Source organism: Ipomoea nil, unplaced genomic scaffold (assembly GCF_001879475.1).
Source record: "Ipomoea nil cultivar Tokyo-kokei standard unplaced genomic scaffold, Asagao_1.1 scaffold1043, whole genome shotgun sequence".
Classification (NCBI taxonomy): Eukaryota; Viridiplantae; Streptophyta; class Magnoliopsida; order Solanales; family Convolvulaceae; genus Ipomoea; species Ipomoea nil.
Window position 1 is genome coordinate 3207243 of NW_017617471.1, and position 23857 is coordinate 3231099.

Here is a 23857-nt window from a genome sequence, read left to right on the forward strand (position 1 = left end):
ACACCTTTATTAACATAATTTTAAAGTAACATATTAGCCAAATAAAATAAGCTAAGGAGGGAAGCTACGAAGTAGTAATCAACCATTACCGATAGTATTTTCATTACAGAAAAATTTATTTAATTAGTATATTGTAGTAGATGATGGTTGACTACACGTAGAGATTTTTGGACAATCGCGGTTTCGCTAATGCAAATAGTGGATTTTCAAGAAAGAGATCATGTTTAGCCTGAGTTAAGTCTATGCATGGCAGGTCAGCTGGAACACTCCAAGTGAAGCCTTGAACAAGCCTAGCCATCAACATTGTAGACATCAAAGAACCTAACTTCACACCCGGACATCCTCGTCTCCCGGCACTAAACGACAACATCTTCAACTCCGAATCGGTTAATACTACTTCCTCTCCGTCCCTTTTGAGGTGACGCTCCGGCTTAAATTTGAGAGGCTCCTCCCAAGCTCTTCCGTTCCGGCCAAGCCCAATGCGACTGATGAGCACTTGGCTGCCCTTGGGGATGAAGTAGCCGCCGACAACGGTGTCCGCCACGGAGACATGGGGGATGTTGAATGGTGCGACTGGGTGGAGCCGAAAAGCCTCTTTAACACAGGCTTTTATATAGTTTAGCTTAGGTAAATCGGACTCCTCAACAAGCCTCTCCCTCCCCACCACTTTGTCTACTTCTTCCACTGCTTTTTCCAATAGTTTTGGTTGGTTTATCATCTCTGCCAGCGCCCATTCCACAGCATTCGATGGATTGTCCAAAGATCCTACCATTATTTCCTTTAAAAATATTATGACAAAACATGGGTTAGTTGATAAACAACATTTTTAACCATTATTTCCTTTAAAATATTGACAAAACATGTGTTAGTTGTTAAACAACAATTTTAACCATTATTTCCTTCAAAATATTATGACAAAACATGTGTTAGTTGTTAAACAACAATTTTAACCATTAGGAAATTATAGAAGAGTAATACTAGATACTCCTATTATTCCCTTCATGGACACTATATATATATATATATATATATATATATATATATATATATATATATATATATATATATATATATATATTGCACCATTATGTATGCATAAATGCACTACAACGTGTTCAGAAATGTATCAGGGTGAAATACACAAATGCACCACAATCTTGGGACGTGCACTCATGCACCATTAGATATACCTAAATGCATGACAACGTATACGGAAATGAACAAGGGTAAAATGCACAAATGCAGCACACTTTGGTGCATTTTTGAACATATTGCGGTGCATTCTTGTATACATAATAGTGGATGACTGCACGTCTGCACGAGAAGGTCTGTGCGCACGAAAACCAGACCCTATATATATATATATATATATATATATATATATATATATATATATGGTAATGTTTGAGTACCCCTGTTCCCGACTTTCCGTGAGAACCTGCAAAAACTTGTATGTAAATTTACAAAAACATCAACATAAATGCACATACACAATCTCATATTCATGTGTACAATGCACTCAATCTTCAATTTTTATGCATTTATGTAAATATTTTTGTGCATTCATGTTGGTTCACAACTCACAAGTTCTCACTAGAGGAAGGTTATGTTGTTATTTGATCATGCATTAATTAATATATAAAAGTGGGTTTTATATTACCAGAAGTTGTGTTTTGATCTCTGCATCACTCAACATTGGTCTTCCATCATTATCCTTGAGCGTAACAAGAACATCAAGGATGTCTTCTTCGGCAGTTTTACTCCCATCTTTCCACATTTGAATCCTCTTGTCCACTTCGGAATCAAGGTATTTTCTCGTGACCGCCAGAGCTTTCTTGATCATGCTTTTATGGCCGTCAATATCGAATACACTCAGCCAAGGAATGTAGTCGGAGATTCCCATTCCATAAGTATAGCTAAGAATTGAGAACATGGCCTCAACCACCTCTTCATCTTCTTCGGCACTGCCAAAGTATCTCTTGTTGAAAAACATCTTCTTAGCGACGTTTCCGCAGTATTGTCGTGTGGCGGCTCGCACGTTAACCACCACGCCCATGTTGCTGGCCTCCGAGGTCTTGCACTGGTCGTAGATGTAACGAAGGAGATGATCGGCTTCTTCCACCCTTTTATCGTGAAGCCAATGGAGAGTCGCCGGAGAAAGCACGTGGGAGGTGAGAATTCTTCGCATTTTCGTCCACTGATCGCCGGAGGGGAGAAAGAGGGAGCTCAGGTATCCGTTGCTGACAAGATCGGCGGACATGCAAAGGGGCCTTGACGAGAAAATGGAGTCTTGCTTCTTCAAGAACTCGCATGCCAGCTCCGGGGAAGTGACGGGAATCACGTAGGTGCCCCCGAGACGGATGCATGCGATTTCAGTCTTCATTTCGTCCATGAAATTGTGTATCCACCGGAAAGCAGGCTTGTTCCGGAGAATCTCCGGGAGAGATCCGACGAACGGCCAGGGTTTGGGCCCCGGAGGGAGTGGCTTTCTTTTGGAACTTAGCCAATTGATTGTGACACTAAGCATTATAATAAGTGCCAATAATGGGAGAAAGATAATAAAAGGGAATCTAATTAGGTATAGCATAATATCGGAGATGGCCGCCATTTTTTAGATTGTAAATAGCAGCTTAGCGAGGTTGCTAGCTTGGATTGGGAATAAATATGGATGCAGTTTACCCTATTTATAGTTGTCCGGAATCATTGATATATATTTCGCTTCCTTTGTTGTTCTTATCCAATTTTTTTGGTTGATTTTTCTTTTTCCCACTGGGTTGGGAACCATGCAAGAATATTCATGTGCATGGAATTAATTTCTCCCCAACCATTCAAAGGCTATGAAAAATTAGTTCTTTCAACGCAATCCCCATCAAGTTGATCAGGTTGCTGATTTGATAATCACAAGATTACAAATTTTATTTTTAGCGAGAGTGATCCATTGACCTTATTGGTATAAGCCGGTCAGTTCTAGACAATCTGGACTGGTTTAATTTATCCTATCATATGGTCTTTTGTCGGCTAGGATCACAAAATAGACTAATCCGATGCATATTTTTAGGTAGTGAATACGGATTTTTCTAGTCTTTTAAATGACCGTGGTAGGCTGTAGGAAAAATATATTGACCTAGAATAGTATTTAGATCATGGATAAGGGTCAAATATACCCTCCAACTATATACCAAAGTTCAATTAGACATTCAAACTATTAAAAAAAATCCAACTAGACCCTTAAACTAATTAAATTTATCAATTAACTTATTTAATAGGTTACCAAAAGGTAACTTGTTAACTTTACTTACATGACATGCATCTTTTGTGGAATCTTATTTAAAAATATTAAAAAAATAAGGGAAAATGACACTTTTTCCCCCTATGTTATATACTTATAGCATTTTTTCCCCCTCAATTATTTAAGTGGCTCTTTTTCCCCCTGAAATGTTAAATGGACATATTTACCCTTAAAATAAATATTTCATTTATTTTTATTCTCCAATAAATTATTACTATAATTTGGTTCAAACCAGATACTATAGTAACCAAACCAAAATATTCCAATTACAATTTATAATCAAAACGCGATATTTAGAGTTTATTAAAATCGCGAACTGGAATGGCCGGTTCATGTTCCGAACTGAAAAAATAAAATACATTTATTGTTGAATTTAAACTATTTTAAAATAAAAAATAAAATTTTAAAATAAAGACGGTTCAAAATCGCGAACGGGATCCGGAACCGCCGGTTCATGATCCAGTTTTTTTTTATTCTTAAATTTAATAAATTGAAATCCAAATATTGGGTTCTAGATCTGAATCATAACTGAAATTTTTAATTCGATTGCTATAGTGTCTGGTTCAGTTCGAACCGAACCGTGGTAATCGCTACATATACGCAATAATTTGTTGGAGAAGTAAAATAAATAAAATGTTTACTTTAAGGGTAGAAATGTCAATTTAATATATTAGGGGGGAAAACCACCACTTTTAAAATAATTGAGGGGACTAATGTGCTTACATAAATAATTGAGGGGGAAAAAGTGCTATAAGTATATAACATAGGGGGAAAAAGTGCCATTTTCCCTATAATTTAAAAAAAAAAAAAAAAAACTTTCTATCTAAAGAAAGAAACCCGAACTTCTCCGTTAAGCTTCTTCGTCTAAGCTATCATGGACGACTGCCAGGCAACTTAGCTGCCATGGCGGGCTTTTCTGTCTAGGATGGAGATGCCCGCCAAAATTCTTCGTGCTGCTTTCGCAGCCAAGCTGCCATGGACGATATCCGTGGCAGCAGCCAAGCTACCATGGACGGTTTCCATGGCAGCTTGGCTGCCATGTTTTGTTTGTTTGTTTTTTTTTTTCTTTTAATACTTTAATTTAATTTTTATATAAATATTGGCAGTCAAGATGCCATGGACGGTTTCCATGGCAGCTTGGCTGCCATGTTTTTTTTAATAATTTAATTTAATTTTTATAAATAAATATTGGCAGTCAAGCTGCCATGTTTTTTTAAATAAAAAATTAATTTAATTTTTATAAATAAATATTATTATTTTAATTGTTATACAAATATAATTTTTTAAAAATGTTAATCTAAGTGGCATTTAATAGGACCTTTTTTGTTCAACTATTTGACCCTTTAGATGATGATGAGGTGGTTGGATTTATAATTTGTACTTGTAAATGGTCCGTGCAGCCTCCGTATGTATGAAGAGTATACGTGAATGTGGCATGAGGAATAAAACAAGAATTGTTTCCTTTTTTTGAATATGGTGTGAACTTAAATTATGCAGGAAAACAAAAACGTATGGAGAAAATTACACAAGAACAAAGATGATAAAATTAATAGATTACTTGTGGATCAAAGCTCATCCTATTAACAACTTTCTCCAAGCTTGCTACATCATTATATGAAAACGTACAAAGAAAAGGAATAAGGAAAAGTGAATACAGCAACGAACACAACAATTTCAAAACATAAAAATAAAAAACTGGGCCAAATAGAACTTGCCTTAATGTTCCTAATAGAGTAAAAACTAGGAAGTAATCCTGACAAAAGAAGCTTTCAAGAACTGGCTTTCATTTTCAATCTGTAGCAGCAAGAGCTGACTGCAACACATCTTCAAGGTACTTCTCAGCATCACCATACTGCCTTTTCTTCTCCTCAATTGCCAATGCAGCCAAGGCTTTATCCTACATCATAAGCTCCAGAATTCAATGGCGAAGCATGTGAAGAAGGCAATTTAAAAGGTTCAGATAGAATTCAGTCGATCTTACCGGAGGCAGGTCTTGGTAGCTTCTCAAAGTATCAAGAATAGGTTTTGTTTTGTTCTCCAAATCCTTTCTGTGCTCCGCCATTTCAACCAGCACTCCATGACTTATCTCTGGGGTATAGCCAACACGGTTGAGCATTGCCTGCATATGGAACATTCGTCGTAACTATATGCATAACAGGATAACGTGGATTACAGGTTTCAGATTGATCAAGCATACTGTATCCCTTTGAGCAGAGCACATGCCTTTCAAGTGGACAAAAGGAACCTATAAGGTGGCTTGTAACTTGTTAACACCCAATTCCTCTATGTTGTCTCATTTTCTCCCTATAAGGTGGCAAGATGGTAAAAAAGCTCTGCATCTATTTGGACACTATTTCCAGAGAAGATAAATATTATCTAGCAATAGCAGCATAAATATTGTCACCAAGTTACTGGCTTTTAAGTTATACATCCTTTTTGTTCATGTAATATTTAGTTCCAGAACTTCATCACTCAAAACCATCTCAGTACCTCGCCACCATATGCGATACTTCAAAGAGTCTCCATACCGTAATCAACACTTCCACAGCCAGCTCAAAAAATGGAAAACTTATGTCTTAGAGCTGTAGAGAAGCAAAATCTAGCATGAATAGTTGTGGCTCAGTTAGTAGCTGCAGTTAACTCAGGTACAACTCATTTGGTAATGGATGCATTTTAGTCAAGTTTGGCTTTGTTAATTAACCAAGCTAACAAGTTTGCACTAGGGGTACATAGCTTGGTATATTAAGCAAAAGAAAAATGCTCCAAACCACACAAGATTGTCAAACAGTTAGCTTTGCAAATAGCTTGGTGTTTACCAGACATCTGCCTATCCCTCCCAAAGGAAAACTAACCCCAATATTAAACACGTATCTCCGAGCTTTATTTTGAAACAGTCATTGAGGTTCACTGCTTTCTAGAATAAAATTTGAGAGGCACCTAGAGTCTAGACTCTTCAGAGTTAAGCCACAAAAGTCCAGCAGAAGAAGCAATATAGTTTGATGCTTAATGCACTTCAAATACTACTACACCTTGAAGCTCTATCACACAGAAGGAGGTTAGCACAACATAAGAGTACCAAGCAAACGGAATACTTTTCTTTAAAAATAAGCCCCAACTGTGGATTTGATAGTGTAAATGCTATATGCAGACAAAGCATTTGGCTAAAAATGCAGAGTTCATACAACTTTTTCCTTAACAAAAAATAGGATAAATCAAGCCAGAGATGATTGGAAAAATTAGGCCTTTGATCTCTAAATGATGCTTAAAGCAAAATGGAGTTACCTTGTAATTAGAATACTGTTGAAAATATTGCCTCTCTTTGGAATCCATAATTGTCAGGTTCGTTTTCCAATTTTCCATTTGTGCTTCACAAGGAGCAATGTCATCTTCAAGCTGAGCAAGCGTTCTACCAAGTAAATAATTAAAAATCAGTAATAGAAACATTACATACCGGTCAACCTTTCTGACATTCAAAAACATATATTTGCCTCAAGTATTGCAATACAGCATAACATTTGATCAAACCATAACAAAAGCCCTCAATCTAACTGTCTCTAGATTTACCTTTTCAAGTAAGTCAATCTTGCTATTGCCTTCCGAGTGTAATCAAGAAGAACTTTAGATTCCTGTTGCACTTTAGCCCTCTTCTCTTCTACTGCTGTTTTCCTAAGAGAAAGATCTGCCATTGCTACAAGAAAGCTACAATTTTTTGTTCTTTTGTAAGACTACTATGAAATCCCAAACAAATAGAAAGCGAAAGAAGATGTAAAACAACAAAGCCAACCCACCTACTCAATTCAGTGTCTCTAATATTCAACAAATTCGCCATACTGGCAAGCACTTGTGCAGATGAAACCACATTCGGCGTCAAACTCTCTTGGGCCAATCCCACATTTTCTAATACCTCTCTTATCCTCGCAGCTACAATCATGACAGATTCAGTTCGTGGAAAAGTTTAGGCCGATGAACAATAGATCAAACTAAATATATAAGAAAAAATAGGGCGACATAAAATCATCCAAAAACATTGAGAAGGTAGATCCTAGTACCTTGAGACCTATACTCGGCAGCTTTTTGACGGAAATCATTGGCTACGATCCCTGCGGCTTGATTTTTGGCCTGAGAAATGGTCGCAATATTGTGCAAATGCGCAACGCTTCGTGCAGTGTACTCGAAATCAGGGACGTCCTTCCCAACAGCGTCGAATTGGGAAACTAGCCATGATTTTACCTCTGCGATTCGGCTCGCATCTAAAGCACTACTCCCCTTCGTTGTTTCCGTCGATACTGAAGGATCGCTTCCGCCCAACATTTCACTCATCTTGCTAAAATGCAGACAGATAAGTTATATGTAATTGCTTAGAAAAAGAAATCACAACGCCGGTCTTCCCCGCAAAAACTTCAATTTTCTTTCTGTTCGATCGCCGGCGAAGCTGAGGGTCGAGTGTCTACTTCAATTTTTGAAAATATATTCTACAGCTTTTGTATGTCTACTCAAAGTTTTCTTTAATAGTAATCAGGTCCCTAACTTTGCCTATAATTTTAAACCAACCATATATCTTAAAAAATAAAATTAAAAATATTATTTAAAAAATAAACAAACAATTAGGGCATGTTAAATTCTTTAGATCGCAATATAATCTATCTTGTTAAATTCTTTAGATCGTAATATAATCTCATTATGTCTCATTGTGACTAATTAAATGCGGGCAAATTATTGTGCGAATTATGAATATGCATTATATATTTTTAATAGAGTTAATTACACTTTTAGTCCTATGACTATTGAGGTCTTGTTAATTTCAATCCACGACTTTCAAAATTAACAATTAAGTACCCTAACTATTCAATTTTTCTTAATTTTAGTCCTTCCGGTCAAATTACCGTTGAAAAGTAGCCGGAAATTTTTAAAGGCTAAAAAGATGGGGGCAAATTTGTCTTTTTACATCTATTTTTCTGTTCCTTCCCTTCCACCTTCCGTGACCGCCGGTGCTTTCTCCTCCATTACCCTAACTCTTATTTGCACATATTTACCAAAGATTTTTTGACACCATACAGTTTCAGGAAAAAATTAAAAACAATTCAAAATGAACTGAGACCTGCGATTTGATTTGGCCTTGGAGACTCTGTGGGGGAACTCCACAATTTTAATACATAAACAATTGATGATGATCTTTTAATTTGTTTGTTCAAGAGGGCAGACAAATGCCCCCCACATGATCTGATCTCTCCTATTTTACCTAGGATAGAGGTTAACTAGCATGGTGTTGACGCCAATCATCAGCTCCAGCCGCCATCGCCGCCGCCGGCGACGGCGAAGGAAGATAGGTGGTTGTGTGTTGTAGGTGGCAGCCTCCACAAACTAAATTGCAGGAAAATTTGATTCTTGAACATACACTTGACCAATGCAAAAGCAGGGGCATCAGTGTTGTCATTCCTCATTGAATCCAACAAAATTTCATGGAAATTTCATTGCCTTTACGATGTGATTTCTTCTAGTTTAAAAAGGCTCCTCAACTCCATGGAAAAGGCTCCTGGACGGTGGGTCGGTCGTTGGCTTTTGAGACGGCGGCGGACGGTGAGTTGGATGTTCAGAAGGCCGGCGGTGCCAATGTAACCTATTATGTCGGAGAAGGGAGAGAAGAATAGATGTAAAAAGACAAATTTGTCCTCATCAATTTAGCCTTTAAAATTTTCCGGCTACTTTTCACCGGTAATTTGACCGGAAGGATTGAAATTGATAAAAATTAAATAGTTAGGGTATTAAATTGTTAGTTTTAAAAGTCGTGGATTGAAATTAACAAGACATCAATAGTTATAGGACCAAAAGTGTAATTAACTCTTTTTAATATTTGTAATATAATAAAAATATATTATTTGTATACTTAATATACATTATTTGATAATATATAAAAAAAAAATTATGTACTTTCAAATATACTTTATATATCCAAATAATTTACTTTTACTATATTTTTCAAATATACTTTATATATCCAAATAATTTACTTTTACTATATTAAAAATTTACTTTTTTATGTATGATTCACACAAATGTGTTGATCATGATCCATAGAATAATGAATAATGAAAGACTGATTAAACAATGGTATGATCCACCTTATAAAGAAAAATATGTATATGATTCATTATTAATATATTGAAGATTTATTTTTAATATATTATTTTTTTTTAAATTGTACTAAAGGTTTCTCAGTTTTTTTCTTATCCTGAATGTATTCAGCATTTATGTTTGAGTGATTAATAAATCTCGTTTTTCTTGGTTTTCAAAAAAAATTAAGTTTACTATTTAAAAATAAATTTGTAATACATTAAAAATGAACATTTAGTATAATAAAAATAAACATTTATCTATGATTCTAATATCATAGTATAATTTGCCTCAAAATCGCAAAAGGACTTAAAAGAGGATAGGAGAGACACTTGATATGATGTTAATAATATCTGAATGCACCCTTAAACATTCCCCCATAAATCAAAAGATGGCAACAAGGGGTTATTGTCATGGCTAGTTGGCTACTACACATTGATAAACATCATACAAGTCACAAAATGTTTCAGGGGGATCCTAAACTAATACGACATTGAATACAAGTACATTCCATTGGGGTTTGCTAACCCTGTTTGGAGGCGGTGGTGGTGGTGGTGGTGGTCGTGGTGGTAACAGGAGAGAGCAGGGTGAACTGGAAAATTCTTACACGTTCCAATCATTTCTGCCATGGCAGAGAGGAAGCCGACAACTGGATAATGTTATATCATAAGAGCATCACCAAACACAGCGATATGTAACATGTGTCTCAATGATCTCACCGGTGTATGTAACCTTCACAACCTGGCCCTTCTCGAGTCCAAAGTAGCGGGCAATTGCGTCCTTCTGTGACATCCGAGGGAGCTGAAAATTTTCAAGAACAACTACTTTAACTGCTCAAAGATTTCAAGAATAAGTGACTTAAATAAGAGAAATGAGATCCACATAAAGCTATTATCTTGCTAAATGGCCAGTAAGCATAAATCATTGACTTTAGTATATATGTAAACTCCAGCAGAAAGAATGCATATTGCATAATATCATCCATTTCCTGCCTAAAGATGGAGACTGTAACAGATACAGTACTCACAAAATGGTACCCTCTTTAGCCTCCAGAAAAAAAAAAAATCAATTACTATGTGTTTTCCATAAGGAAGTAACTGATAGTACTTTATTCAACCAGATTGGAGATGTGCGAGTGGCATAATCTACCAGACACCAAATTTGTTTTTTAATAAGCGTATAATCCAAGTAATTATACTATTGCATTAAGTGAGGCCAACAAAATTTTGGTGCCAACACTACAATGATACCAGCAAGGCTCGTAAGAGAAAATTACCGTGTTCAAAATAAATCAAGAAAGCAATACTCTTACACTAACCTGCTTGTCTTCCAAGCTGTATTTCTGTAACAATTGTTGTTTCTCTTCATCAGACAGCACTTGATGCTTTGGCTTCAAGGCATGCTTTGTGATGTTGACAAGCAAGTCCTTGACCTGAAGATAATAAGCAAGAATGACCTAACAAGTCAATATGCTGCAGGAAAACAATCTGTAGCCAGTAGCCCAAAGTACATTATAAGCTCATATTTCAACCATTAGGCATAAAAAATGGATCTTCAAAAAACATAATTAATCAGAGAACATACCTGGAAGATTTCAACTTTGCACGAAAAGAGTTCCACAGCTTTCATGGCTTGGTTGGTTAGTGTGCTTTGCACAATCAGTATAAGCCGATTCAAGGTCTCCTTGTTGACTATCTGAGTTAAAATACCTCGGATAATATTTACTTTTATCACACTTGGACCACAGAATATGGCCAGAATCTGAAATAAACATTTGAACATTATAAGGTTCCAAATAGTAAAGGAAGAAATACATAAGGCACCAAATGAGATAAAGTTATCCCAATTCCCATCATTCTAGGAATAACAAATTTGGCCCTGCTAAGCCTAAATACCCCGTTAACTCACACTCAAACACAGAAACACTACCTATTGATCTTTTCAAGCATTCAACTGCAAGGGAGTAGAAAGAATCTTAAGCCAAAGCACATGTAATGGCTCCATCCTTACCATTCTGTACAAGAAGTCAATAAACCACATTTCTTCCTTTAATTTTTGGTAATTTTTTGTTGTTCCTGAGACTAATTGTAATGGAGTTACCAGTTTATTAGAGGATAATCCCCCCACCCCCTCCAAAACCTAATCTCTGTTAAGTTTAAGCCCTTCTTCGTCGATATTTCACAATTGAAATTAGAAGCATCCATAATAATCTCTTCCTTTTTCTAAACATTTGAATGAATTTATCGAGAACCTGTGATAAGGATTGAAGAAAACAACAACTGGACAAGTAAATAGGAATCTAAATTCAGAATCTAGCGAGCAGAAGAGTACCTTATTGTCAGGATCGTACTTGTGGAGAGCGGTTATCTTAAGGCGGTCAATGTCGGGTCTCTGGCCGTATTTGTCGCGGAAATCTTGGAGGGAAATATCAATCTCAGCCATGGGGACGGCATAGCCGCGATCCCTGAGCATCTCCAGCACCGTCCTCCGAGAGAGGTAATAGCGGTGGCTCTCGACGGTTCCGTCGTCAATGAAGCTGCTCAAGCACTGCCCCAAACTCTCCATGTCCATCGGCGGCGACCCATTCATGTCCATTGCTGATTTCCGGAGGTTCTGTTAGGGGTTTGGTCTGAGCAGCCCTCAAAATTCTGAAAATCTGAACGAGAATACTTCGCACCCAGTCCCGAGATGATGTAAGCAATCTCACTTTTTTAATCATTTTTTTTTCTTTTCTTTTAATTATAATTTCTCTTTTCTTTTAACATTTACGTTTTCTTTTTTCTTTTCCCATAAAAATTTTGACCAAAATTTTTAAATTTTATATCAAGCTAGTACAGTGGACCTCGTTGTGTGATTTATGAATTATTCCGTATAACACATAAATAGTGTTTACTCGAAATACATCATTCGTTCATTCAATAATAATAAAATAATTTTATATTAGACTTTTTTAATTTGTTTAATTTAACTAATCTTACAATCCAATCTAAATAATGATCTATAATTCTTGCAGTGTGGAAATGTTAGAAAATTTTGGTTAAAAATGTGGCTTATGAGTTAGGTAATGAAGATGTTAATGTATAATTTCTAAAAGAATTTTTATACCAAGAAATTGACATGTAAAATTTTTGGTATAAATTTACTGATTTTAAAAATGTTGGCCCAACTAACACACACACACTCAAGCCAAAGCATTAAAATTTAGTTGACGTTAAAAAACACATCAAGCCAAAACATAATTTAACTAGTTGACTAATCTAAAGAAAGTTAATAGTTTTGTTTTGCTGGCAATCACATAGTATTTTTGTTATTTTTATTTTTTTGTTTTGTTGGCAGTCACATAGTATTTCCTTTTTTTTTTGGTCAAGGGGCAAAGTACTGCCGAAGGGGACGGTCATTCACGTCATCCAAGTTGGTAATATCTGTTCTATATTTTCTCTAACTAATGCAGCTCAAAGAATCAATACCCCACCACCAGGTTCGATCCTGTGACCTTCTCTCAAAGGGAACCATAGAGATACCATCTGAGCACAAGGTTCTTGGCATATAGTATAGAGTTTGGTTGTTAACATTTTAGGAATATAGGTCAGCTCTTCCACCTTTCTCGAGACCAAATTCCCAAAAAAACAAATTAAAACCTCCTGAGGGATACTCTCCCTATATGATTCTCTGCAATATTCAGCACAATATAATTGTGAATTGGGACCAGTTTTGCAGGTTATATACTCAATCCTATAACCCTAGTAGTTAATTGGCATCATATTCATATCAAACATAGCAATGAAAGAACCTGTAAGTCTCTGAATAGAATACACAGAATGTTGAACAGACCCCATCAATGTGAAAATCAGACATGGAAGAACTAAAGAATGCCTCATTGTACAGCTTAAATGTATCTGTGATTTGGAATCATAAGCCTACATTAGTTAAAGTTACAGCAGACAGACATCTCATGTCATCAGTATCCAACAAGAATCCATGTAACAGAAAGTGCATAGTTTCACTTCCATAGTTAGCATTTTATTCCTTAGAATTGTTCAAAGAGACGATGAACATAACCGGCCACAAGCTAGATAATATAAACAGTTGATGAGATAGAGAGGTCTAGAGCACAATATACACAGATAATTTAGAATAATACAATATTGTTGTACCATTCTCAGGTATCCTCACGAAAAATTGATCAAGAATGTTGGGCACCAGTCAATGAAGAACTTCTAACTTCTAAGGGTAGCAGCTGGGGCATCGAATCAGTCCGTTCTCGTTGCAGTCCGGGCACCTCCTCAACTTCCCTTCATCGTCTTCAAACACTTTTCGACTCCCGTAGCAATTTGGGCATGGCAGGAATCTTGCATCGCCACAACTTTCACAAGCGAGTCCATGGTGCTTAACGGGAAACCCTTCCAAAAGATTAGCCAATTCGCCTGACTCGTTAAGTTGTTTAATCTCCTCCACTCCACCAATGTACCTCCCCTTAATAAACACCTGTGGCAAGCTCACCCCTCTCTCTCCCAACACGCCCTGCAACTCCTTCCTATATGATGAGTCCATGGATATATCCCTTTCATCTACACAAACTCGATACCCTTTAAAGATCACCCGGGCATTACAACAATCTTCATAGGTCTTCCTAATTCCTCTTAAACTGGTATAGTACAGAACAATCCTCTCCTCACCACCCTTTAGTCGAACATCATTGTCAGGCAACACCAAGCTCAATAAACTCTTATCATTTTCATTGAACACTTCAGATTTCGGTGTTTTCGGTTGTGGCATATCGATCCCCTCTCTACACCCCGATTGTTTAGCCGACAACGCTTTCCTATAGCTCAAAGCTACATTGGGATCCATCTTGGCCAACAAGGACTCTTCAGACAAGTGCTTCCACAATGGCTTTGAATCTGAGTGCTCAACAAACTCATAGGACTTCACATCAAATTCTTCTTCAATTTCAAGACTTTTCACACTGGGCTTCTTGGGAGACTCCACTACATGAAAACCAAACTCATCATCCAGGCCTTCCATGAGCTCCCAAGTGTTGATTACTGAGTCAAGGGACAAATGACGTAACGGGTCAGTCCCATTTTCGGGTTTCCCCATCTGGGCATTCCGGTTCCCACCCTCCGGACCACTGAACTTAGGGTTAGGGTTCGGGGCTCTGGGACCGTCAATCAGCACAAGAGAGCCGTACGTGGTGGAGGTGAGCGACACCAGGTGGTTGGTGTCCCCTCTCCTGAGAGGCGGGTGGTGAACAAGCGGCGTCGGCAGGGAAAATGTCCGGGAAACCGGAGTTGACCCGGAGTCGGAAAACGAATACGGCGACTGTGGGCGCGAAGAACCCGAATTGGAGGGATTCCGGTGGTGAATAAACTCATGCGAGCGCGAAGCAGAGCAGCCCATCTACGAAAAGCAGAAAGATTGCAAATTTGCAATGCCTTGTTGTAATCCTTTAGTGGGTACAAGTGAAAATGGTGGATGGGGCGGAGAGAAGAAAGGGAGAGTGTAGGTGAGAGGAGGCTGTCAAGAACAGTTGGAAGAAGAAGATTATTGGGAAGCAGAGAGAAGGATGGAGTTAATGGAGTGGACCTGTGATGAATGGTTGCCTGCTGGGAAATTAAAATGGAGTTTGAAGAAGTAATTGATGAAGACAGGAAACTAAGACTCTGGAAACTGTTGCTAGCTTTGCTTGCCCAATAAAGCTCAAATCTACTCAATTTGGAAGTTATACTTGTTAGTTGTTGCCAACTATTAATAGTATATATGTGCAAAACAGGATATTCGTGTTATAATTAAAAAGTTCTAATCAGACTTTATTTCAAGTAAAAATTAAAATCAACTAATTTGAGATTAAATTTAAATTAATGTAACCGTAGTGAGGAACAAGTAATGCATACAAGGAAAAGTTCTCTTTAATGATTGAAGAAATTGAAAAAAGTTGCATTATGTTCATTACTCATTAGCCTATGAAGCCAAATATAGAGAAAATGTTCACATGGACATAAATGCATATATCATCATCTTACTTCCTACTTGCGCTTTTCATTTTCTTGACTTCTCACAACCTCTCCAAACACACATTTGTGCTAATATGATTTCAAGACACATCTGATTGAGGTTTAATTTACATGATTTTATCATCGATGTATCCAAATCACCATAATGATATAGATATCAAATATGTACATATTTAATTTTTAATTAACACAAAATTATCATATAAGATTGATGTCAAATTTACATATTTACACATAATAATATAAAAGTAGTAGCAATTAGCACTGATCAAAAGAGATATTTTCATTGCTAACTCGTCACTATACATTTGCAAAGATCTATAAAAATTAAAATCTAGAATAGAATGATGTCGAACTTTATTAATGCAATTAATAAATTAATTATTTGATGGGTAAGTTTGGGCCTTAAATGGCACCATTTAAGCCCAAAGATATATATATATATATATATATATATATATATATATATATATATATATATATATATATATATATATATATATTATCATTTCTTATTGGGGTTAAGCAAATATAGAAAAATAATTTTTCGTAAAACTTTTCGTGGTCCTAGAGAGTAGAAACTGAGCAATTGTTTAGTTCGAGGGGGCTTCTACCACTCCATCAAAGCACGCTACAAGGGTAATCTCTTTGATCTTCTTTTGAATAAAAACAATAGAATTTGTTTTATGATGATTTCGCCATGCGTATCCTTTTTACAAACAAACAAAAAAATCTTCCTTTAGATATGGAAGAAGATGAAGCGACAACATTATATTGTTTTTCTCTAGATTTAGAAAAAGGTGAAACAATAATATCGTCTTCCTCCATATTTGGAAGAAGATGAACCAAAATAGTTGTCTTCTTCTAGATCTGGAAGAAGGTGAAAAGGCAACTTAATCTTTCTCCAGATTTGAAAGGAGGTGAAAGCGGCAATGTCATCTTCATTAGTACTGTCAAAGCGGGTTGGCCCGCCTATTAGGCTCGTCCCATCGCGGGCATAATTTTTTGCGAGCTTTTGCGAACCGACCCGCTAAGCCCGCGTGTTGACCGTAGCCCGTGCGGGTTGCGTGCTAGGCCCATTAGGTCCACATTTTGTATGGGTAAGTTTGGGCCTTAAATGGCTAGCACAATTAAAGCCCAAATATGTCTATATATATATAGCTATTATCATTTCTTACCAGGGTTAAGAATATATAGAAAAGTAGTTTCTCGTAAAACTCTCTATTTTATTTCTCTCTTGCCTAGAAGGTTGTCAGACTAGAGAGTAGAGACCGTGCAATTGTTCTGTTCGAGGGGACTTCTAGGCTTCTAGCCTTCTACCACTCCATCAAAGCACGCTACAAGGGTAATCATTGCGATCTTCTTTTGAATAAAAACAATAGAATTTGTTGTATGATAATTTCGTTATGTGTACCATTTTTACACACACACAAACAAGCTAACCTTTAGATATGGAATAAGGTGAAACAACAACATCGTCTTCTTCCAGATCTGGAAGAAGATGAAGCGACGACAATGTTGTTTTCCTCTAGATCTGAAAAAAGGTGAAACGATAACATCGTTTTCATCCAAATATGGAAGAAGGTGAACCGAAGTAGAAGAAGGCGAAAAGGCAACTTAATCTTTCTCCATATATGAAAGAAGGTGAAAGCGACAAAGTCATATTCGTTAGTACTATCAAAGTGGGCTGGCCCGCGCCATCGCGAACTTAATTTTTTGCTGACTTTTGTGGGCCGGCCCGTGGGCTAGGGTTCATATGGCCCTAGCCCGCCTCATGCGAATTGGTGGGACCTTGCGTCTACTTTTAAAAAAAAAAAAAAAAAAGAGTTTGGCCCATGCGGGTTGCGTGTCACAGCGGGTCAGGCTCGTTAGGCCCGCATTTTTGCAGGCCAACTTTTCTACAGCCTTAATCCACCCCACCGTGGGGCGAGTACGAGGCTTCGGCCCAATTTGACACCCCTAATCTTCGTCTATATCCGGAAGAAGGTGATCAAAAACGTCATCTTCCTCCAGATCTAGAAAGAGGTGAAGGAAACAACGTCTAGATCTTTAAAAAGAAAAAAAGATGGATTTAAAAAACAATCACAATAATCACTGTTTTGTCAACGTATCTCTCAGTGTCATTCCTCATAATCTTAGCCTCTTAGGGGTGGCATTATTCGAATTATCCAAACTACCACATAAATTTGGAATCGGATTTTGAATTCTGGGTGAACCCAAATAGGTATTAGTTTAGATATTTTAATTATGGTATATCTGAATTTAAATATCGAGTATTTAAAATTTATCCATACTCGAACTAATATGATATTTTATTATAATTAAATATAAAAAAAATATACATTATATATTGACTATTAATTGTATTTCATAATTAATATTATATTAATTTTAAAATTCTAATACTTAATTATTGGTACCAATAATTAAATTATTTTAAAACTTGCTACTATGAAGTATTATATACTTTGATGGCACCTTTATTACTATTATTAATAGGCAGTCATAAGATTGAGCCACATAATGAATTTGAATACTTTTGTTTCAAACAAAAAATAATTTTAAAACTTCAAAACTCAAAGTTGATCCAAACTAACCCGAATTTTGGATATTTAATAATAATAATAATAATAAATCTCTATTTATAAGAATATACTTGTGAAGATTTTGTCTTATTATATTACGCTTTTTGCGGATTCTGGGATTTTTATTCATGCCAGGGAAAAATGGATCCTGGCATCCTGCAATAGAAGAGTATGCTGCCTTTGAAGAGAAAGTAAAGCGCAGTGTGCTGATTGATAACCTTTCTCCTTTGGCTACTGAGGCTGTCCTGAGAGCAGCTTTTAATCAATTTGGGGATGTCACCAATCTTCATATACTCCCCAACAACACTGCATGTGCAGCTTTGGTGCAGATGAGAACATCAAACCAGGCAGAAAAAGTGATCCATGAGGTCAGCAATTCCCCATTTATGACCTTAGGGATGCCAAGGCCAGTCAGGGCACGTGCTGCACAAGCAGAGATGTTTGATCATCGTCCTGCAAAACCTGGAAGAAGGATACAATGGCGTTGGGTGGCCCCTGATGATGAGCCTGAGTTTGAGGAGACAAAGAAGATGAAGGCTCTGGTGCGCAAACATGCTGCTCAGGCTCACTGTTTAATGAAGGTATATATATATATATATATATATATATACTGTCCATAATCAGGTGCGAACTGACCTTAACGTGCGAACCTGTGAATGACTGAATGATTGCACTGCACCGGATACTGCAAAGTTCATCCAGGCATGTGGTAGTCGTTGCGGTGCAATCCTTTAGTTTGCAGGTTCCTAGGTTAAGGGTGATTCGCATCTTATTATGATTATGTGTCTCCCTATAAGAAATGTTTGACCATTCTAGTTATTGTAAAGCCTATGATTTATGAATTAGCTTCTTTATTTTGGCCCTGTTTGGTAAAAAATTGGCCTATAGGCCAATTTTAGCTTATTTGATCACTATTAATTGTTTGATTTAGTTAAAATATCAATATAAATGTTTGGTTAATTAGCTTTTTGCAACTCCAAAAGGCTAAAATTAAAAAAGCTACTCCTAGCAACTTTTTTAATTAACTTTTTGAGAAAAGAAATTATACCAAACAGCTATCAGCAAACAGCTAATTTACCAAACACTTTTCTACAATCAGCTAATGTTATCAACTATTTATACTCTCTAATTAACACAATCAGCTAACAACCATTTTACCAAACAGGACCTTTATTTTTTTTAAAAAAAAAAACATAGCTTTTTCATTGATTTTATAGCATTTATCATTCTTCCAAAAGGTTGAACCCCAACCCTAAGGGCCCCCCACACCCCGGCCCGACAGAGCATTTGGGATGATGTAAATCATGGTGACTCAACTGAACATGAACCACAGAGGCTAGACCGGTGCTAACTGCGCACAAGGAGCCCCCCTCACTTTGAGAGGTTGCATTTATCATATTTGCATATTTAGTTGTTAAAGATTGCTTATTTAAGTGTGATAGTGTAATTGATGATAATTATTTCCCTTTTTGCAGATGCAGGGAAAGATGGATCCTGCAATTGAAGAGTGTTGGATATTTAGTGGTAAACACTCAAGTTTTGCTGGGGAAAATGAATATATTTATTCCATTCTATCTCTGCTAATTTATACACAATTAACAGAGAAAATAACTCAACAAACAACTCTAAAATATCTCAACAACTTAGAATTAAAAAAGATAATGAAAGACTAATTCAAAATAAAACTAATATGCAGTAAATATAGCATTTCTATCACTCCTCGCTATTTTTGCTGCAAACTCTCATCTTCTCTCTCAACACTTCAAATCTTGATCTTGGCAATCCCTTTGTCAGACTTCAAATCTTGATCTTGGCAATCCCTTTGTCAGAATATCAGCTAGTTGAACGCCAGTACTGCAGTGAACCAAGTTAACTTCATTTGCTTTTTGAACTTCTCTAACAAAATAAAGCTTAACTTTGAAGTGTTTAGTCTTGCCATGAAAGACTGGATTTCTTGAAATTTCTATGGTTGCTGGTTGTCCACAAAAATTGTTGTTGCTTCCTCTCGGGTCATCTTTAGATCAGACATTAACTTCCTTAACCAAAGAGATTAATTAAAAAGCTAAAGTTGCTGCAACATACTCAGCTTCAGCTGTTGATTGTGCCACGACGTCCTGCTTTGTTGAACTCCAACTAAAACAACCGGATCCAAAACTAAAAAAATATTCGGATGTACTTCTCATATGAACCTGCCCAATCACTATCAGAATAACCATGAAGAAACAACTTCTTTGTTTTTTCAAACTTCAAACCATAGTCTAGAGTTCCCTTTATATACCTAAGAATCCTCTTTGCTGCTGTATAATGCAACTCACTAGCACAATGCATAAATCTTGATAATAAACTTACAGGAAATATTATATCAGGCCTTGTTGCTGTCAAGAACATAAGGCATCCAATAATACTCCTATATGTGGTCTCATCAACTTTCTCAGCACCATCATTTTTGCTAAATTTTGCATTTTGAGAAAGAAGAGTACTTTCTGACTTGCAGCTTTCCATATGGAATTTCTTCAACACCTCCCTAGCATATTTTTGTTGTCCAATATAAATTCCATTTTGAGTTTGTTGAACCTCCACGCCTAGAAAAACATTCATTTATCCTAGATCTGTCATTTCAAAAGCTTGCATCATTTGAGTCTTAAATTCATTGATTAGCTTCACATTGTTTCCTGTCACAAACAAGTCATCAACATATAGTGAAATAACAATCAGATCATCATCAACAACTTTAATATACAAGGTTGATTCACTCTTGCTCTTGTTGAACCCCATGTTCCACAATTCTTCATCAATTCTGCTATACCAGGCCTTTGGAGCCTGTTTTAGGCCATACAAGGCTTTCTTAAGCAAGTAAACCTTACCTGAATCTGTTGCATGCAAAACCTTCAGGTTAAGGGTGATTCGCATCTGATTATGATTCTATGTCTCCCTATAAGAAATGTTTGACCATTCCATGGATAGTTATTGTAAAGCCTATGATTAATGAATTAGCTTCTTTACTTTTTTTTTTTTTTTTTTTTTTTTTAAAACATAGCTTTTTCGTTGATTTTATAGCATTTATCATATTTGCATATTTAGTTGTTAAAGCTAAGATTGCTTATTTAAGTGTGGTAGTGTAATTGATGATAATTGTTTCCCTTTTTGCAGATTCTGAGATTTTTATTCAGGGAAAAATGGATCCTGCAATTGAAGAGAAAGTAAAGCGCTTCAGAAATCCTTTGGCTACGGATGGAGGGTGTCTTGAAATCAATTTGGGGATAGATATATAGATGTCACCTCAGTCCTCACTCATCATCTTCATATACTTCCTTCAATTCCCAACAACACTGCAGCTTTGGTGCAGATGCGAATTGAACATCAAAACAGGCGGAAAAAGTGATCCATGAGGTGAGCAATTCCCCATTTATGGAGATGTTTGATGATCATATCGTCCTACTATACAAAAACTGGAAGAAAGATAGAATGGCGTTGGGTGCGTGGCCCCTAACGAGCCCGAGTTTGAAGTGGCCTGGCAAAGAAGATGAAAACTCTGATCTGATCTGATCGGTTGGCTAAACATGCATTATGGGTTGCGTACGTTCTGGGGATTCAAAGAAGTTTCAGTGAATTTCCTTTCTTTTCTAAGCTCATTGGCATGCATGGAGAGCAATTATATTGATGAAGAAGCTATAGAATAAAAGTATGTCATATTGTGAGAATGTGAGTATTGAGTCTATATATATTATATATATATATATATATGCATGCCATTGTACAGTGTACAGTAGTATATATTCATCAGAAATTTTACCGTCTTAATTGTTTTTTAATTACTATTTGGTGCAGGTGTTGTGCAGTATTAGTGTATCTTATGAATTCTTAAACATTTAATTACTATTTGGTGCAGGTGTTTTGCAGCATTAGTGTATCTTATGAATTCTTAAACATTTAATTACTATTTGGTGCAGGTGTTGTGCAGTATTAGTGTCAAAGACTGAAATGGGAATAAAATTTGTTTTGTTGATAAAAATGAGAAGATTTTGAAATTTGGACTAAAATAGGAAATGAGCGTTTGGGACATGTTTTTGATGTCAGAAATGAATGTCTCAGGTGCGTTTGTTATTTTTGATTTTTTTTTTCAACATTGACCACAAACGCAAGTGGGAAATGCGTTTCTCGTACAATACCAGAAACGCATTTCCAACATGCGTCCCTCACCACCGGCCATTGTGTTTCTTCGTTTCCTTCTAATAACTCACTCAGTCCGCCATGGAAACCATAGAAGCAACAAATAAAGTTCTTTCCAGGATTCAGTCCTTTGATCCGCATAATATATGCCTCGAAAATCTTGGGTTATATTCTGATTCGGGAGCATGGGGACAAGGATGTTATCAAATTAGCACACGGCCCGGACATTGTCCTCCTCTGGCTCGCTTAGGGCATCCTCAATAGTGTGAAGATTTTACCGGTGTGATTAGGAAAGAGAAAATGGGAGGGGAAAAAAAAAAAAAAAAAAAAAAAAAAAAGAAGAAGAAAGCGTGCACCGCCTGGGCGTGAGAGTTGCGCCTCACGTGCGTGAGGCGCAACTCTCCTCCTCCATTGGTGGGACCCACTCACCTGCAAAATTCCCATTTTAGCATGACCAACTCCCCCTCTCTTTCTTCCCCCTCACCCCAACTTTCTTAAAATCTGGTCCAAAATCCCCTTTAGGACTTTCTGCTTCTGCAACTTCGACGTCTTCTCCTCCTTCCCCAAGTTTAGGCTCGTTTTACCAGGCGTCCCTGAGAATCACGATTCCCAATAACGCCTTTCAATTTCATTCATTCTCCCCCCCCCCCCCACCCACCCACCATTACCAATGTTTCTCCCGGGCTTCCTCTCCCCTTTTGCAATGCACGACTTCGTTGATCAGTTCTGATTTCTGGATGAGTCTTCGCCGAAGGAGGAAACGCACCACCAGCTTCACAAGTAGAGATGCTTCGCGAACAAGGTTGAATTCGCCAGTGATTTCGACGATGTCTCTGGAGAGACGCAAGTTAGAAATATGTTTCTCGTATTCTGCGAGAAACGCATTTCCCACTTGCGTCTGTGGTCAACGTTCGAAAAAAAAAATAAAAATAACAAACGCATATGTGACATGCGTTTCTGACATCAAACGCATATGGGACATGCGTTTCTGACATCAAACGCATGTCACAAATGCTCATTTCCCATTTCAGACCAAGTTTCAAAATCTTTCCATTTTTATCAACAAAACAAATTTTATTCACATTTCAGTCTTTGACCCTCCCTACATTGCCTTCCTCTATATTTGGAAGAAGTTGAATGTGACAATATTAGCCTTTTTATATATGTAATTGAATTTTAAATAAAGAAAAAAAATAATAATAAAAGTGGTGAATTGTGTGTTGTACACGTACTAGCTACGTGCAATAAATTGGCGAGCAACTACTATTTTTTTTAAAAAAGTATTTTTATATTTATAGGTAACGCTACATAATACTCGTCTCATTTTATCTGTCATACTCATTATTCATCAGTTAAACCAACTATTTCTTCTTTGTTTATTTTTTATAGTATTTTTTATTTATTTTTAAATTTAATTTTTTTTGTGTGTTTAATAGTACTCTTAATGTAGTTTCTAAATATATAAATTTTGTATACTAATACTAAATTTAATATTATAATAAATTAAATAAAAATAATTTCAGTAAAGTCTCTTTAACCGAACCAGATACATAAAATGCGTAGGATGGAGTATGTATTTAGGAATGCATTTTATATGAAAAATAAAATAAAATAAAATAGTTCAAATAAAAAGACCCGAAAGAAAATTATAAGAAGCAAGTCAGCAAGCAAGGGAATAGCAGTCACCG

At 36.5% G+C, this 23857-nt stretch overlaps 5 protein-coding genes across 6 annotated transcripts; all 5 read right to left on the reverse strand.

Moving 5' to 3' along the window:
* On the reverse strand, positions 1–2624 carry LOC109181364 (isoleucine N-monooxygenase 1-like). 2 transcript variants are annotated; one of them, XM_019331113.1, is made up of 4 exons: positions 2592–2624; positions 1661–2561; positions 141–778; positions 1–37 (listed from the first exon to the last, which is right to left on the reverse strand). In XM_019331113.1, the coding sequence occupies exons 1-3, from the start codon at positions 2606–2608 to the stop codon at positions 152–154; spliced, it is 1545 nt and encodes a 514-aa protein (XP_019186658.1). In that variant the 5' UTR covers positions 2609–2624; the 3' UTR covers positions 1–37; positions 141–151. The 2 variants fall into 2 exon arrangements, with proteins under 2 accessions (XP_019186658.1, XP_019186657.1); XM_019331112.1 differs by having other exon boundaries at positions 1661–2618.
* A 2198-nt stretch (positions 2625–4822) lies between these two features.
* LOC109181002 (AUGMIN subunit 1-like) lies at positions 4823–7738 on the reverse strand. The gene is made up of 6 exons (XM_019330750.1): positions 7339–7738; positions 7078–7210; positions 6854–6988; positions 6572–6695; positions 5271–5408; positions 4823–5186 (listed from the first exon to the last, which is right to left on the reverse strand). The coding sequence occupies exons 1-6, from the start codon at positions 7607–7609 to the stop codon at positions 5079–5081; spliced, it is 909 nt and encodes a 302-aa protein (XP_019186295.1). The 5' UTR covers positions 7610–7738; the 3' UTR covers positions 4823–5078.
* Positions 7739–9685: 1947 nt separating this feature from the next.
* LOC109180900 (DNA-directed RNA polymerase V subunit 5A) lies at positions 9686–12079 on the reverse strand. The gene is made up of 4 exons (XM_019330612.1): positions 11732–12079; positions 10985–11161; positions 10719–10832; positions 9686–10201 (listed from the first exon to the last, which is right to left on the reverse strand). Exons 1-4 carry the CDS (start codon positions 11993–11995, stop codon positions 10076–10078), a joined length of 681 nt encoding a protein of 226 aa, XP_019186157.1. The 5' UTR covers positions 11996–12079; the 3' UTR covers positions 9686–10075.
* Positions 12080–13280: 1201 nt separating this feature from the next.
* On the reverse strand, positions 13281–15113 carry LOC109180933 (uncharacterized protein At3g28850). Its single transcript, XM_019330652.1, has one exon. It carries the CDS (start codon positions 14798–14800, stop codon positions 13625–13627), a length of 1176 nt encoding a protein of 391 aa, XP_019186197.1. The 5' UTR covers positions 14801–15113; the 3' UTR covers positions 13281–13624.
* Positions 15114–20053: 4940 nt separating this feature from the next.
* LOC109181144 (uncharacterized mitochondrial protein AtMg00810-like) lies at positions 20054–20597 on the reverse strand. Its single transcript, XM_019330899.1, has 2 exons — positions 20176–20597; positions 20054–20132 (listed from the first exon to the last, which is right to left on the reverse strand). The coding sequence occupies exons 1-2, from the start codon at positions 20595–20597 to the stop codon at positions 20054–20056; spliced, it is 501 nt and encodes a 166-aa protein (XP_019186444.1).
* Positions 20598–23857: the final 3260 nt, after the last annotated feature.